The following is an 18,120-nucleotide window of genomic DNA, read 5'->3' as shown; positions in this document are numbered from 1 at the left end:
TTTAGACAGAATTACCACGGAAAATTATTTTACGAAGACATCAAAAAATTGCACTGTTAACTAAGTGATAAAAACTTTTATTCTAAGCAAATACGGAACTTTTGGGAACAAATGATTGCTATATTTTCAGATTTGCAGCCATTTAATCTTCCTGCAATATGACTCAAACCATAATGCGACAACTCGCAAGAAGAGACAACTCACAATAAACGGCAACTCGCATTAAAAGACAACTCGCAAGATTCTCACCGCCGCAGTCGCGCCAACGTGTTGCGAGCTTGCCAACAGAGGGTAGGACTTTATACGAAATTTAGAGTCGGTTATCGCCGCGAAGCTAAACCGAGAAAATAAAATTTCTAATAGCTTCAAAAACTTGCGAGTTGTCGCTTTCCTTAAATTTTGCGAGTTGTCGCGGTACCGATTCAAATTGGAGCGAAACATGCAAGCTCTCGTGTAAAAAAAAACGAATTTTGTTATCAGGGTTTCACGACAGCATAGATCAAGCAACCTACATTGTATGCTTGCAGCAGTTTTTCCTTCCAACAAAGAACGATTAAAAATAAATTTTCACACGACTTCTGCACATAAGTTTCAACTTGTAACAAAAATATTTTACAACTTCCAGGTTGTTAAAACATTTAATATTGAGTAACTAACATAGTAGGCACACGTATCATAGTTAAGTCCAGGGGGCGGATCTAGGATTTTCTCGAGGGGTAAGCGGATTTTTAAAAAATGTTCGAAAAATTTGACCTTTTTGGTAGGTCGACAAAATTGATTTTCCGAGCTCTTCTAAAGCAGTAAAAAGACGGTGTTTTGGGCGAATTTTCAGCACCGCAGGCAAATTTTTGAAAAAACAAGTCAAAAAAGCCACAAAATAATCGCTTTTTTTGCGCGCACTCCCCCTCCCTCAAAGTTAGTGTATATTGGCACCACAGGCGCCTGTAGAAGAATTTTTGGGTCGGTCGGCCAAAAATGGATTTCTTAAAAAGTACCATTGGTGGGACCCTTTGGGTCGGCAGGGGGTCGAATCCGTGAGGGGAAGGGAAGCGTTCGCCCCCCTCCCTAAATCCGCTGGTGGCTACTTGGACAGTTACTGGATAGCCTTGCAAGAACGGTGAAGTTCGAAAAAAAATTGGCTTTGTAGGAAGTTTTGTGTATGTTGTGCAGATATCCCAAGTATCAGTATCCCCCCATCCCCTAAATCCGCCCCTGGTTAGGTCACAATAATTTCTTTTGATGAAATTGATGGACAAGTAAATTTTTGAAATCAGCACATGTATGTTTTTGCTGTTTATAAAAATATTTATAACTTTTATAAAAAATAATTGCGGAACCGATCACCATTTAGACGAATTTCACAGACACATCTATCATACTTGTACCGACATTGAGACAGCTATTGTTCGAGAAGTTCGCAAAAGGTACTTGTGAACCAAAAAACCTACCAGATACTCATTTTTTAGCTCTATTGTTCCAAAGTTTTAAGGTAAAATTTGGGTAAAAAAATACCCAAGTTTCCAGTTGTTTTAGCAGCTAAAAGTCTAAAAAATACTCCATGTAATTTTGATTGATTTCGTATCTCATATTTTTCATTAAAATTTGAAGATGCGAAAGCCTGTACATATTTTTAGGATAAGTTGAGTTTCCACAGAATTATTCGAATTACGCTAATCGCAAGCGTTCAAATAATCCAATTTTATAGCCAACACACAAGTAAAATTCAGAACTGAAAAGTCACTAAACTGACATAAAAATTTCTGAAGTTCACGTGTACCTTTTGGGCCTTCTGGAGCAATAGTTGCTGCTGTTTAATAGCTTAAACAGGGATCTTGTTAACTACCCCCCTCCCCCCTAGGATAATTTATAGAGAATTGCCACCCCAATAAAGAACTAGTTAAACTGTTAAGCATAAGAGTGAATTTTGTTCCTCGTAACGAATTATCCCTTTTGCAATAGGGAGGGGGGGGGGTAGTTAACAAGATCCTAAAACTGTCATTCAAATAATAAAATATCAGATAGCAACATTCAATATTATCTCATAATAGTCAAAGCACAGCAGCTGAACTATGATTCAGATCATCAGTAAAATTCGAGGTCGCCGTACATATTATCTTTTACTCGCTGTCGAAGCACAGGTGATGAATAATTTAGCATTTGGAGTCGAATAAGTTCAGTCAAGTGCATGTTTTTTTTCGCCTTTTTCAAACTGCGAATTTTTGTTTGTACCCAAATTAAATTTGCATCCGACTACAACAAGAGCGGCCGGAAAAAAGATAGATGTTTTATGTTGCAACACATATAATAGCTTGGAAACATTTAGCTGGGAAGGGGCATTTTTTGAAAATGTTAAAATTTTAAGCAAGATCAATCATTTGGACTTCGCCGAAATCTTAGATGAGCTCTGATTGGTTGGGAAAATTTTCCAAAACTGAATGATATTATTGCTTATTTCTACAGAATTTTGAAAAAAAGAGCTCTGATTGGCTGACAAAATTTTCGCGCATTCGATCTTTCGCGCATAATGGATTCCCTATTTAGTTTATAAGCGCACATTCGAGTTATCTTCGTTTTCTCTTCTGTTGTCGCCTTTGTTTTTCACCTGAATCTGCTACTGTTTTTGTTTCTGTTAATGGGTGGAGGCGGTGCGCAGAATATCCTGTTGTCGTACTGCTGCACTGCCTGCAGCATGTACTGCTCGTTGCTGATTAAGCTCTCCATCTTCTCCCTCTCCTGTTAATACGCAACGCATCGTCAAAATGAAATTATAAAGTAGTACATTGTAAAAAAAAATAACCATTGCAATGACTGTACTCTAAAATTTAATTAAAAAAGCTATGAATTATAACTAATTCTGTTTTTACTTCATTAGTGGTACCAAGGAAATTGATTTTAAAAGTAGGATCATAAATATGCTCAGCAATATCCTAGTTGGCCAACCCTTGAAGATTCAAATATTGTCGATTAAAAATCAGTCAACAAGTCTAAACAAAGGGAATGAGAAAGTGCATCCTAAATTAGAACAGCGGTTATCATCTTTTTTTTCCAATAAAATTTGGCAGGATGTTTAACAAACCACTATATCAACAAACCGCCATATTTTGACGCCGAAATTTCATCAGAATAACGTAAATTACAAACAATTGCCTAACAACAGTGACAATGTGTTGTTATGTTGCATAACAATATTAATTTTAGGCTTGTTGGAATGGTAATCAAATTTTCGGCTTGTTGGCCTACCACCAAAAAATTGAAATATATATATTTTTCCAAATACTGATTATGCATTAGCATTTCGCAATTCAATTTTGAGGATGCGCGTGAATGTATACCTGTTGGTTGCCGATGAACACGACTGAGCTGTGTTGTTTCCTGGCCCTTCCTCTGATCTGCACAAAGGCAGTGGTGTCCTTGGGAGCACTCAGGAGAATCACCTTCTCACAGCTGGGCACATCTATGCCCTCCTCCGCCACAGAAGTGGCCACGAAGATCTAAACAGTTTGCAAAACAGTCGAAAGAACTCCAACCTAGCAACCTTTACAATTTGACTTCTCTTGATCAAAAATTATTCGGCATTGAATTATCATTCGGTATTGGATTAGTAAAGTTTTATTCAATTTTTCATGTTCACGGAAATTGTACGCTCAACTTTGGCATAAAATTACCAAAGAAATTTAACCACAGAAAAATTAAACAAGTAAAAACGAACAAGGAAACCTAAAAAAATGATTGACTATTTCTTGAAGAAATTAATATATCACCTTCCCTTTAGCAAACTATTTTGAAATGAACTGTAAAAAGTCAAACCGTGGAAGTTCACATTTAAGCGTGAACGCTTTTTTTCTGAAAAAAATTCAACGCAAATCGATACAAACATGCACAAGAAGTTTACAGTAAAAAAAACAAAGCTAAAGACGCATAGAAAAATTGGCTGAATGGGAAAAATAACAAAAGATCACAAAAAATTTATTTTCAATTTTGAAAAAAATAACATCAAAAACCACCAAGTCGTCGAATTTTGTTTTAGTGCATCTAAATTAAACAGACGAGTGTATCTAAATAGTGTATATACATTATTACAGCTAGAGTACTACGAAAATTAAAAAAAAAACACTTAACTTAATATTTTAAGAAATAAACTACGCTAAAAAATTTTAGCTAAAAATATCAAAAAAAAACTTTTCAAGGTAACAAAAAAAACTGACCTAATTTTTGAAAAACGTCAACTTGCGGATTTCAAAGAAAGTATATATGACTTGAAAGCTCTTTGACGTTCCAGAAAAATTTATGATTGGCTTTTTTGATTCAATTTATCCGATTTAAGAAAAATGGATCAATAGATAAGTTTCTCATACCGCTGGAAAATCTAAAATCTAAAAATTAAAATCCACTTTCAAAACTAGAAGAAGTTTAAAATTATTCGCGCCATTCCAGCTTTCGTAATTGCAGAGCGCAATTTACCTAACTTTCAGCAGATGAATTTCAATTGAACTCAAAAAGTGCATATACAGGTAAAAGCATTCACATAGATGTATGAATGTACTTCTGTCGTTATAACAGCACTTAAGAACTTTTCCTTAAACAAAATAAAAACCATGAAAGCCTATATAATTTAAACTCATTTCGTCTTTTATACTTCATAGAACAAAATAGAAAAAGAGTGCCAATGAACTAGAGAAAACCGAAAAAATAATTGACTTTTAATGAAAAAATAACATCAACTTAAAGCTCTCTGATTTTTTTTTAAAACTATCAATTAAAGAAAGGGTCAATGGGTAATTTTTTGTTCCGCATAGCAATCTTCAGCTTAAAATCCACAACCGAGACTAAAACATCGTCAAATTTTTTCGCTCCATTTGCAGTTTTTATTCGAGCGTATTTTGCCTTCCTTTCAGTGAATGAATTGGAATCGAACTTCATAAAAGAACAAACCCCCAAAAATCGAACTGAAAAAATGTCGTCACTCGGTTCATGCACGCTTGAAAAATATTTGAAAACTCGTTGAATTCAAGACCAGGAACAAAAGTATGTACAAGTAGCGTTTTTAAGGCTTCCATAATACATCACACAGCTAAAGCGCATTAGGGTATTTTAATCTATAAGTATGTTCCAAAAGAACTCGAAAGAAAAATTCACCGAAAAAGGAAAACTCTGGCCCCTGATAATTATCAACTTTCATCGTGTTCTTATTTTTTTAGCCCCCGGTCCTGCTCCATGCAGGACCATCCGTGGGGGAGGGGGATGTCATCCATTTTGCCCATTTTCATCGAGTAAACACCTTTTGAAACTAGTGCAACTGTCTAACCTGTTTGTTCTTCATGTCGATGAGTGCCTGGTGTTGTTTCCTGACAGACATGCCCTTGACTGCACTGTTCGTGCCCCCATGGCCAACAACACAGCCCACTTTAAGACCCAGCTCTGAAAACAGAAAGAATAAACAATAGAGCCCACAGAATCTGAAGCTGCTCGCAAAAACTGGCTAGAAAACAACAAAAAAAAAACATTTTTTAAATTTGTCCCTGGCCCTACCCACTGCAGTGCCTTCCTGGGGAAGGAGATGTCATATATTTTGCTGTACTCGTTCTCACCTTGTGGATAGAGAAAACATTGGGAACCCGCTGATCGGGACAGAAGGGGGATGCGAACCCACGAGCCTAACTCACCACCTCTTTCAAATTACTCTCGAAATTGCCAAAAAATTGAAACCGCTGAACTTGAAACTAAAAAATTCTCAACTTTCTGAAAAAAAAACCTAGCCAATTGAAAGTTGGAAAAGAGTAATTAAGGCATGGAAACATATAAAAAACTGACATGTTTTTTGAAGAAAAACCAACTTTCGAATTAAAAAAAATAGATGCCCTTAAAGCACTTTGAGTTTCAAGAACAATTTATGATTGCTGCTTTTTTGAAAAAAAATGACCCAATTTGGGATAACTGATCAATAATTAGGTTTGAATTCCACAGGAAATCTGAAAATTAAATTCCACTTCCGAAACCAGAAGTCGATCACTTTTTCGTGATCTTCACATTTTTGCTGTTCGATAGTAGAGTTTGCCTTACTTTTAACAAAAAATGAACTGAACTTACAAAGAAATCGTAAACAAGCCAAAAATCAACTTAAGTCAACTGCGAAAAAGTAAATTTGAGCCTGAAAACAAATTTTAAGACTTTTCTTGAAAAAAAACTTAAAAAATCATCAGCACCTATGTAAGAGTGAGAGCTATGTTCATCGACTCTTAAACATAACCACTAGACTAAAGAGGATGCAGTACGAATACTTCCACACATGATAGACACAGAAAACAGATCTTCTGAAAATGAAATTCAAGAGCCATTTTTTCTTCTAACAAACAGGCCTTTAGCGTCTTAAAAATTATAGAACTACTTTGATTAAGACACAAATTCGAGAGTAAAACTGTTTTAAAATGGCGGTAAAGGCGTATGTGATACTAGCAGCAAAGGCGGGTATGCATGGCAGCCAAAGCGCAATTCTACCTCGCACATTTTAAACTCGATATCGAAGTTTTTTTTGGATTACTAGACAAAATAATAGATATCGTAAAACAGTACGAAAAAGAGAACCTGTGTAGAATTCATGAGTTTGGTCTATAAAAATGGCTAGCTATATGCAAATCAAATTACGGGATCGAATGTAACTTTGAAGCATGCATTGAGTTTGGCAGATAGCAAAAAAGCAAGTAAAACGAGCTTAGTAAATAAGTCGACACTCTCCCAAACGCTGCAGCTAAGCAAAATAATATCGGCTTAAAAAAATGCGACTAATTTAGTGAACTAATTTTTAAAAGCATTACAAATAGCCGGCATCTTCCAAAAAAGTTGTCCTCTGTAATATACTAAGAAAGCGATCGGCAAATAATGCGGATGATTTTGCAGCAAAAAAAATAAAGCGGAAAAATTACGCCGAAATTTTTTCATCCAAAATTTGAACTACCAAAGATTTTTCTAAATTGGTAATCATTAGCGTCGGCAACTAGCGAGGCAAAATTCCAGCTGGAAATAAAAACGCAAAACCGAAACACAGCCAACAGACAGAGATGTCTGAAAACAAGTCCATTTTTGAAACTAGAGGTCATTCAGATTTTTTCGCGCCGTTTGATCTTGTTATTCGAGAGCTGAATTTTATTTTTATCAAACGAATTTCAATTGAACTTGTAACGGAAACAAAAATCAACCGCAAAAAATTAGAAACGTATTGAAATTTTCGTTCCGGCCATTGAAAATGGGAAGGAACTTTGGATTCGGGTGTTTTACTTTGTTTTATTTTCCACACAAAATTAGGTACCACAAATAATCATCTGAATGGGCCGAATGAATTATTAATTAAAGTCTTTTTAGTCGTGATTCGAACGACAAATTTTAAAAAAATTTCCCAAGATTTGAGAAAAACTAGTTTACAATTTTCGATTTTTAGTACAATTTCGAGCAAGTAAAGCGATTGAGTAACGATCGTTACATGGAAGCTCAGTTTAATTTAGATTTTGAGGCCAAAAAAAAACTCAATTTTATAACAGAAAAAAAAACTAGTTTTAGATTTTTCATTCAGTGCTTTTTCGGCGATAAAGGTTTTCTCAAAAAAAAAAAATTAAAAACGTGGCACAAAAAATTCGAAAATTGGTATAAAATTTTTCCTTTTTTGTTTGTCATTCAATTTCTTGCAACAAATTTTGCCGATTATATCTGAATCAGTAGTTTTCTACGCTTTTGTATAGTTCTAGAATCACACCACGCATTAAAAACGACATTAATATCAAGAAAAGGAACAAAAAAAAACATTTTTTTTTGTTTTTTTATGAGTATGGTCAGATTATTCTGTGCTACTTGCACAGCAATCAGCTATCCTAGTTTTGTTTTGATATTAGACGTATAACCAATTGCAACTTTAAGTTTGAGATCGTAATTCAACGTCTATCTAGCAAACAAACTTGAAAAGGGCTTAAATAGGAACAAAAACTCAAACTGCCAAAACATGAACATAGCCAATCGAAGATTGGAAAAAAATAATGAACGGAAAAAAAACATAGCCAACCGAAAGTTGGAAAAGAGTGAAATGAAATTGAAACAAAAACTGACTTAAATTTTTTTTCAAAAATCTTTTATTTATGATGGACAATTTTTCGTTTACTAACCCAAATTGAAAAAACTGGATCAACAGGCAAGATATTTCACTTGGATATCTGATAATTAACTTCCATTTTCGAAATTAGAAGTCGATCACGTTCTTCGTGACCTTTACTTTTTGCTGTTCGATAGTGGATTATGCCTTTCTTTCAACAATGGAAATGCACTGAACTTAAAAAGAAATCACAAGTCAAAACCGAGAAAACTGAAAACTAAGCTTGAACAAATTTAAAGACTTTTTCCCGAAAAAAAAATCAGCAAGACCTATATAAAAGTCCTCACTACGTTCATTACTCTTAAAAATACACTAACTTTGTTGAAAAAAATATCAGTTGTCGAATTTCAAAGAAAAAAATAGATGCCCTTCAAGCTCTTTAAATTTCTAGAACGATTTATGACTGGCGCTTTTTTGATAACCTTAACCCAACTTGAGAAAACTGTATCAACAGGTAGAGTTTTTTTTCCGCTGGAAATCTTAAAATTAAATTCCACTTTTAAAACTAGAAATCGTTTACGAATTTTCGCGCCATTTGCACGTTCGTATTTGTAGAGTGCTATTTACATCACTTTTAGCAGATGAATTTCAATTGAACTCAAAAAGTGCATATATACCTAAGTGTATCAACATTTTAAGAATTTTGCCTGAAAAAAATACAAACAAAATCAGCAAGACATATATAAGAGTCTTCACTACACTACGTTCATTAATCTTAAAAATCAGTGTGTTCAATTTCAACTCGCTTATCAGTATCAAGACTTCAAAAAAAATTCCTGGTAAAATTATCGTATTCTATCATATTCTGGTAAAACCATCCAACGCAACGTTCAGATCAGAGCCAAGCCAGCTAAAACTACCCCGACAAAATCCACCTTGTGCTTTAAACACAGAGGCGAAGCTTCCCTTCGCAAACACTTGCGAGAAAACGACAATAAGCAGCTCTATACAGTGCAATAATAAAAATTAGAAAAAATCCTCGAATTAGCAAAAAGTGGCCTACCTCTGATATTCCAACCAGTGACCAGGAGAGCCACGGACTGGTCCAACCAGAACCAGTCTCACACACTAACTAATAAGCCACTGAAGCTTAACAGGTACCATTAACTACTCAGTCACAAAAAGCAGAGAACAGATGTTATGCAATTTCCAATGCTACCGTGAAATTTCCAAATAAGTTAACACTTTTATTTGCGAGTTAGCATAGAAAAAAAAGAAGTTTCGTAAGCAAAGTACTATGAGGTAACATCGTCGAAAAACTTAAAGTGAGAACAAGCAGAGAAAACAAGCAGAGAAAAAATGACAGATATTTACCTGTTCAGAAATATTAGCCGACAGGTTGCAAATAGACATAGTAAAGGCAGGAAACTTGTTAGCCGTTCGAAAAATGACATAATTTTGTCAGATAAAATTCGATTACGGAAAATTCAATGTTCAGATGTGATAATGCTTGCCAAACACAATATGCAGATTCAGAGACAATTGCTTTACAATATTTGAGCAGCTCGATTACTTAGCATGATTTTCAGCTCAACTTTAACCCACCATGCGAACATAAAAATTTTCCTCTTGATTTTAAAAATAAACTTCTTACTTTCAAGCAACAAATCTTTGGAGAGAACCCTAGTCAAGGAGAGGGCAAAACAACGAGTGGTCACGAGAATCAACAGGAACTTCTGATCCATTACTACCGGTATATTTCGCGATGGCTCTCCGAAAGTGTCTCTGATTTCATCTATAATGCTGTGGTAAGGAGCGTCCAGCGAATTGAGATCATTTTCAGCTCTTTCTCTAAATTCCTAGAACATAGGAACGTGGTCAACAAAAAATTGAAGTGTTCATCAATTCGAGAAGCTCAAAAACAATAAATGATTTTTTAAAAGCATTTTCCGAAGATAAATTATAAATGTCCGAAGATAAATTATAAAATTTTTCGAAACTCTTAAGCCTTTTATGATTCATATTTAATTGATAGAAGTAACCAAATTTAGGAAAACTGATCTATATAAATTTTCGCTTAAGCTACGAAAAATAAAAATGTAAATCATGTTTTGAAACTTTTCCACATTTGCACTTTCGCAATTCGAGAGAGTTTTTTGCCTTCTTTTTACCAAATAAACTTGAATTGAATTTAAACAGAAAGCAAAATTCAAACCGCGAAATATCAAAGTAAAGCTCAAAAAATATTTAAAACTTTCTCCTGAAAAAAAAACACAAAAAAAATTGAAATAACCTGGCTCCGTTTCTTAAAAATTCACTTTTGTAATCTATAAAGTGTAGTCAATGAAGCTTTTTGACAGCACAACAGTAAACTAAATATACCAAGAAGACATACGAGCAGCTACTTAATTTAAAGAGATTAAGCACTGACATTCAGAACAGAATCTCTCTGCCGCTCAGTTTCTTCTAGGGCAACCGGACATGCGGACGAGGGGGTTGGAGAGGCCAGACCTTCGAGGAGAAAAAACGCCTCGTACAGGCTGACAAAGCGGGCGAGGAAGATTGTTTCGAAAAGATCTAAGAGAAAACCGAGAGGTCCCATCAGGGGATCATCTTCGCCTGCATTACTCGAAGACTGCACCATGCTCTCTATGAGTCTCTCGCACTCCTGGTCCATTGTAAACAGCCACGACTCGTCGAATGGCTTTCTAGGCAAGCATCGACAACTACACTTTTTGATACTAACACATGCGAACTGAAAACGCTTTCACATTTTCAATTTTAACTCGGAAAAATATAAAAAGTATTTACACTTAAAAAGATGTTTTTGTAAACCTGTAACAGATTAGTAATTAATTTGGGAAGCTAAATTTTGCAGCCTCTTCTATCCTAAATCTTTAATAATCCACAAGGAATTTAGGAAGTTTAAACTCACTTTAGAAAACAAAAGTCATTCACGTTTCTTCGGGCCATTTTGCTACTGAAAAGCGTAACTTAACCTTCTTTTGCAGAAGAAATTGAACTGAAACTTACAAAGAAATCAAACACCGAAGATGCATATGGTTGAAACAATCTGTGCTACTTGAACAATAAGTGAATTTTTTTTTATTATTCCGACCTCAAAGTGAGAAGGAAGTAAAACTTCGAGTACTTTTTTCAAATGAAATCAGGACATCGTAAGAGGTTGAAAAATATATCGACCTTAAATTTACACAAATGCGAAGCGGAATTTCGCCCTACTTGCGATGAAAAAACATTTGCTAGTGTTCCGGCATTTAAAAACGGCCATGCAAAAAGACTGAGATAAGCTTCATATTTTTCCAAAACATGTAGGTTTTTCGAGATTAGCCACAATTCTACGAATTTCCAGCACACTCATAATTCAACAAGTTCATCTAAAGCGAAGTTTACAAAACAATAATCGCATGTTTTTAGGTTTGTAAAATTGAGCTCTTAAAAAACTTTGTATTCCCGCCAACATTTAGGAGTATATTGGTTACCGCAAAAAATCCATATACTTTTGCTATCATCCCGTCAAAAAGCTACATTCCGCCCAGATGGGTACTAAAAACTATTTGGGCAAAATGGCGAGGCCAAGACAACTCCGGGAAATGACCAATATACGAGCTGTTTAGCTCATCACGGAGAAACGCGTTTGTGCCCCAGTTTATGAACTTCATGTGTTTTTTTGGTTATTTTTCGTTTTCTTTGGTTCACTATATTTGGAGGCGTCTAACCTTTTGCCCACTTGACAGAGGTCTGTGATCTTCTTCGTGAGTCTGACTGACATTGGACCCGTAGACAGATTGTCTGCTATAAACACGTCTATCACAACTGCCGCTGCTTCTGCGAACTCCAGGTAGTTCTGAGAAGTGTTCTGCATTTTGTAACTAATGTTAGGCATCACCACATACTCTGTCAATTCCTCTTTATCCCCCGTAACTAGTCGAGCTCTTCCGAAGATGTTCAGTCTCTGTTTTAGCACCTCCATCGTCTTCTCAGCTCCTGTCTTGTCTATGGCCGGACTCGCAGTCAGACCTACCAGACGTACACACACGAATTATCATAAAGCAGAATTTAGCTATTTTATACCAATTTCGAATTGACTTTTGACAAACTAGAAAAACCTGCAGAATTTACAGGCTGAGGCTTTGTTCACACGAGCCGATCGAAATGATTTTCCTTTTATATTATATCCTTAAAATTATAAACAGCCAACAGAAGATTGGATTATGAATAAATCAGGTTCAAGAATTTGAATTTCAAGATATGTCCATGATTGGCACTTTTTTCTGAAAACTAGCCCAACTCAAGATGACTGGATCAATGGGTAAACTTTTTACTCCGATGGGAACTCTTAAATTTAAAACCCACTTTTAAAACTAGAAATTGGTCACATAAATTTTGCGCCATTTTCGCTTTTATAATTGAAGAGCGCAATTTACTTAACTTTCAGCAGATGAATTTGAATTGAACTCAAAAAGTGCAAACTGTTTTTTTTTCTCCAGACAAACTTCGTCTTTGTTCAATTTTTGAACAAAATTTTTTTATCATCCCAAAAGTATATTTGCCCCAGGTTAAAATTTAAACAGATATTTCGCCTGTAATTTTTTTCGTAAAGTTATGGGAGTTTAAAGATAACCAATTCAGCCAAATTGTGATAATTAACGCGCGATATACTTCGTGCCATTAAGAGGTAACCGGATATTTAATCCGTCTTAGAAATCGTTTCCAATTGAATTAAGGCATGCTTTTTGGTCTAATTAATAATGATAGATGCTAAATGGTTTTCGAAATGGCTTGTGGGGGATGGTTTTCGAAAAAAAAAAATCTTTTTTTTTCAAACTTTTCATCAAATTTTTGAAGCGAACTCTATTCCATAAAGGTTAAAAGGCAGTCAAAATGGTAGGCCTTACCCTGATACGAGCAGACTAGTTGTTCCGACTTTTGATGAAAATGAGGAATATAAGGTCGGGGTGATTTTTTTTTAAATTCAAAAGAATTTTTCCCCCGTGGGATCGAACCCTGGAGCTTCATAGGGCCCGCCGAATTCCTACTATGATTTACGCTTGCGAATTATCTCGCACTTCAAATCGCTCCAAAATGAACTGACGCAAGGTCAATGGTTTTATTAATTCCATACACAACTCAAATTTTTAAATTTGATTTTATCAGTCTAAAAGTGATAGTTGGTCAATATTTAATTTATCAAAAATTATTCGAGACCAGTTTATAGGTAGTCGGAACATTCAGGGCTTTGCCCTGATACGAGCAGCCTTGTTCCGATATATGCACGATTTCTTTTGTTAAGAAATCCAGTTTTTTGTGACATGCGACAATACACTGATTCCCTATTAGCTTTCTAAAGAAAAACCAGAAACCGCATGACAAAAACCAACCTACGCGAAAGTGGTTTCTCAATCCTTGCGGCTATCGGATAAAATCAATACACAACAAAACCGAAAAAGGTACCCAAAAGGTCATTACAAAAGTATTGATCATCTGTAAAAAAAATCATCACTAAATAGTCCCAAGTGTTAAATTTGATGAAATTTTTTCAGCATTTTGTTCGTACTTAAAAGACTCTTGTACATGACCGACTCACTGAATGACAAAAGTTGCTGTCCATTTGGAAAATGAATTGAACAAAAGTCAAAATTAAGGCACCAAAACAGAAAATGAAACGTGACAACTTTTCACTATTTTGAATACAAAAACTCTAAGACAAAGGCGAACCTGCGCTTCGCTGCAATTGAGGCACAAAAGTATATGTTCAAGTTAAAGCCATTATATTGAAAGACTATTTCAACTGGCGTTACCTATGAGTTTCGGGTGTGGTTTCTCCGCATGCACAAGGGGCAGATGGAACTCCTGCACCAAAGCATTGTAGGGGTGTTTGGCGTCGCAATGATGGACTTCGTCGAACACAACACAACACACATCTCCCCAATTGAATGCCTCCCGTCTCTGGAGCCGCACGCGCAGGAACTCTAAGCAGGCAAAACATTCACATAGCAATAAGGATAGTCGGTTGCTGTACAAGTAGCACAGAAAGCTCCGACCACAAAAAAAATAAAACAGCTCATTCTTTTCTTCAAATTGCGTCGTTTTTTTTAATTCGTGGTGTGATGAGAATCTAAAGGAAAGCCTAGAATTTTGATACTAATAATAGCTTAGATGCATTTGACAACAGTTTTCTCGCTAAAAAGAAGATTTTTTTTTCAATTTTGTTCCAAAGAATGAGTTAAAAGAAATTTCGAAATATAATTTACTACAAAAAAAAACATAATTTTTCATGAGATAACTTGAATTATAAGCCTATTACAGGCTGCCCGTTTGCTTTAAATAAACTTTTTCAAGATTTTCAAAAGTCGTTCGAATCACGACTGAAAGGGCTTTGATATGATGTATCACTCGATTCAATTCGATTATTTGTGGTACCTGATTTAGCGTGGAAAACAAAAAAAAAGAGAAAAAAACTATTATTTTTAATGATCGGAACAAAAACCGTCTTATTTGTCTTCTAAAATTATTTCTAGGGTAAACTACAGTTAATTCAACCTATATTAAGTTTGAATGCGGCAAGTTTTGCCTCTCACGCATTTTGCACTTCGAAATTCAGCGGCAAAAATATAAAAGGCGAATATGCGAGTGGGACGAAAGTGCCATGAAAACTAAAGGGGGCTATATGTCTGTAGACCATTGAGTTTACTTCGCAATTAACTTTTGCTCCTTCTTTATTGGATCAAAGCATTTATTCTAAGTAAGCAAAAGAGTCCCAAAGTTGAAACGCTCAATAATAAAACATTCAAAAAAATTTTCTACTGCTGCTTGAAACACAATGGACTTTTCAATTTACATCAAAAGACGGCTCCAAGCGTCAACTTTTATATTTTGATTTGTTTCAAGAGTGATTATATCAGAGAGAGTATAGAGGCTTGATTACAGCGACTTTTGAATTACAAAAATTGGAAAAAAGGTAATTGCTTCGGCAACATACTCCCGTGGACGCAAACTTTCTAGAAACGGCGCAAAAAGACGTATCAAAAAAAATCAAAAAACCTTAAAAAGAGCGGTAGCGGGGCGGTCGAATGTGCCGTAAGCCGTTCTGACGTTCACCACTCGGGCTCAGCCATCTTTTAGTGGGTTTTCCTCCTCTACACGTCCAATCTACCTGTCCAATACCCGTTGCTTCATCACCTGTTGAACTTGGGTCCATTTATTGTATGTCAGTGGTACGCTGTCGTCAAATACTCTCGGTGAAGGGCTGCTTAAGTGTCGTTGAATGAGAAAGTGATTTGTTGTCAGTCAATTTCTGGGTAGTCCGCTACAATTGTCAGAGGTCTCGAATTCGGTATAATTTGGATTAGAATTGTCTTAAGACATCAAGTGTGAGCTTTCGCGATCCAAGAATGATGAAGATTGTTCTCTGATTTACCGTTGTAGTTTGAAAGACCAGGCTCCAGTGTCAGCTATTTTCAGGGCGTCTTTTAGTTGGTTGGAGGCTCCAAAAAAATTATTTATTCGTTGTCGCTTTTTTTTTGGCTGCTGCTTCAAATGGCTCGATTAAAGCGACTTTTGATGAACAAAGATTTAAAAAAAAATCCCTTCTAGCTGTAAACCGACTCATTGCATTGATCATTGAATCAGTGGTCAGATCTGGACATTTCTTAAAGTTAACTGCTCGAGTTGCCAGACAGGTAAAAATAATTCCGTGATGTTTCTCAATTTCTAAAGGCCAAAATAATCTACTCCTGTGTTGGTGAATGGGAAATATTATTTTCATCGGGGTATCGTTTTGGTGGTACCGGTGCCAGGATGATCTGGATGCTGCCTCCTTTGTATCGTCGACACAGAAAACAGTGATGAGCGATTGAACGAAGAGCTTGTCGTATCCCAATGATGTGGTAGCGCAGATGCACAAATGATTTGACATATTCGAGTCCTCGATGCAAGCAAACCTGGTGCGGGTGCTGTAGATAAAATGAATGATGAGCTGTTGGATGAGCTGCTGTAAGAATTAGCCGGTGACGTGATTCACCGTCCCTGGTTGGAGAAAACTCATGCCTACTGCGAGAACGAAGCACTTTTTTCTGGTCTAGGTATGGGTTGAGTTGAATCAGTTTGTTCTTTACCTTGAGGCGTCGCTTCTGTTGCAGATTTTTGATCATTCCACTGAAAGATTCTCGCTGTGTTGATACGATGATGAAATTCCGCGCATGTTCTATTTGTTTGCTAGTTGAATGTTATTGTTCAAGTCGATGTTTGTCGTTGTAGTCTAAGTCGTTCTCCGACGATGATTTAAATTTTGTGAAAGAACTGAAAATTGGGGCAATGGTAAAGAATACCTTGTTCAACGATGAAAAACGAATGATTTCAAAGACTGAGGCGATCAAAGTAATTATGTTGGTATCTGTTACGGACGGACGGGAGACTTCACTGGCATTGAGTTGATTACAACTTCAAAAACGATAGGGCTGCTAACCATTTTGATTCCACGTCTTTTAGTTATAGTCCCCGAGTGCCATGATAAAAAGGTTTCAAATCAAACAATACATGGTGCCAAGTACTGTTTTTCCGTAGCGTTTACCTCGGCTAGACCATTTGCAACAAAATTATTCGGTTAATAAACTCAATTACTACTTGAACGTCTGTCCACATGTGTACGTCAGGATCAACGTTACGCTGAAGGTGTAATTTAGCATATGCGACTATTCGAAGTCCAATAGTTTTTCATTAAGCTCTAAATTAGAAACAACTCTTATGTATACGAGCGTTGACATTCCTATCAAGGAAGCATCTGTAAACGTATGCAGTTGAACACTACCTCGTGTTGGTAATTCCCGGTTTAAAGGTTTTCGAGGGAGAGAGAGAGTGATAGTCTTCATAGTCAAAAACAGGTTTTGTAGCTCTTGTAGTTTTTTGTGACTGTTAGCGGGTAGTCATGAGTCCCAAGAATTGTCTAACGTCCAAGTTGCTTGCAAAGTTGCGTCGAACAGTACGGTCACTGGTGCTAGTAAATTGAGAACAACAGGCAAGCTGTTCATTGTATGTATTCCTGGGCATCCCAACTAATTGCGTTTGGAAGCTCTATGTAGAGGTTGTCATATTCCATTTTTGTCCTAGAACTCTAGTTGCTTGCTTGGGTATCTCCCTTTCCGAGTCTAGTATACCGTGAAATACCTTAGTGTAGTTCGATAGTCTGAATCCGCCTTGTTCAAGTAGTTCTAGTAGTTCTAGGGCTGCTTTAGTTAAGAAAGCAGATTCCAGCGCGTCGTTGGGTTAGGATGTTGAGTGAATGTAGTCGTCTATGCATAAGTTTGTCTTGAAAGATTCCATGCCAGCGGAAACTTGGCAACGTTGTCTTTAACATATTTTTGTATAATGTAGATAGCACAAAAAGAAGAGCAAGATGCTCCAAAGATCAGTCTTGAAAACTGGTAGTGTCGTATAATGGCAATACGCCCTACCCTTCTTGGCTTGTTAGGATTTGCAACCTCGTGGTGAGAGAGGTACTACAACCTAGAAGGTACTTGCTGGGTATAAAAATGCAGCTGCACGTAAGATTTTTCCAGGTCCGTAATAAATGTCTTTTCGTATGATTTCTGTAGATCGGGGTCATTTGCGAGTCTTTTCTGCTGGGATTGCATTTGTTTCAGAGCTACATAGTAGTTATTGCTGAGAGTTGAGCTTGGTTTCCAGGGATGAACTATTTCGTATCGTTTACACGTCTTGCTTGCTGTTTTATCCAAGATTTGGAGAGCAAGATTGTTGTCGTTTCTGTAGTTTTTGTTGCGTGCAGTGATTCCATTTTCTTCAGTTTTCTTAAATTGCTGTACAAGATAGTCTAGAGGTTCCTCGGTTGTGTTTTTGCCATTAAGGTGGAAAAAAAATCGATGAATTATTTTGGGTGAATGTCGCAGGTGCCTGTTTTTGTAAAGTTGGTATTCACCGGCTAACGTCAGTCAAAGTTTGTCTTTAGAGCTGAAGTTATAAAGTTGTTTCATTCAATAACCTGAAGAGGATAGGTAGCCAAGCTCTCTTAA

The 18,120-nt window shown here is 36.2% G+C and overlaps 1 protein-coding gene across 1 annotated transcript in view; it reads right to left on the bottom strand.

The window, feature by feature from the left end:
- Nucleotides 1–1,953: 1,953 nt before the first annotated feature.
- LOC134841344 (uncharacterized) overlaps nt 1,954–18,120 on the bottom strand; it is a 31,983-nt gene continuing 15,816 nt past the window's right edge. Inside the window, exons 7-13 of the mRNA XM_063857267.1 lie at nt 13,894–14,064; nt 11,812–12,112; nt 10,506–10,782; nt 9,729–9,933; nt 5,306–5,418; nt 3,333–3,491; nt 1,954–2,733 (exon numbers count right to left, since the gene is read on the bottom strand). Of these exons, the coding sequence (XP_063713337.1) occupies nt 2,599–2,733; nt 3,333–3,491; nt 5,306–5,418; nt 9,729–9,933; nt 10,506–10,782; nt 11,812–12,112; nt 13,894–14,064 (1,361 nt within the window). The 3' untranslated portion in view covers nt 1,954–2,598. The remainder of the gene's footprint in view (nt 2,734–3,332; nt 3,492–5,305; nt 5,419–9,728; nt 9,934–10,505; nt 10,783–11,811; nt 12,113–13,893; nt 14,065–18,120) is intronic.

The sequence above is a fragment of the Symsagittifera roscoffensis genome, chromosome 3, assembly GCF_963678635.1.
Source record: "Symsagittifera roscoffensis chromosome 3, txSymRosc1.1, whole genome shotgun sequence".
Lineage (NCBI taxonomy): Eukaryota > Metazoa > Xenacoelomorpha > Acoela > Convolutidae > Symsagittifera > Symsagittifera roscoffensis.
This window is presented reverse-complemented; position numbering and strand designations above follow the sequence as displayed.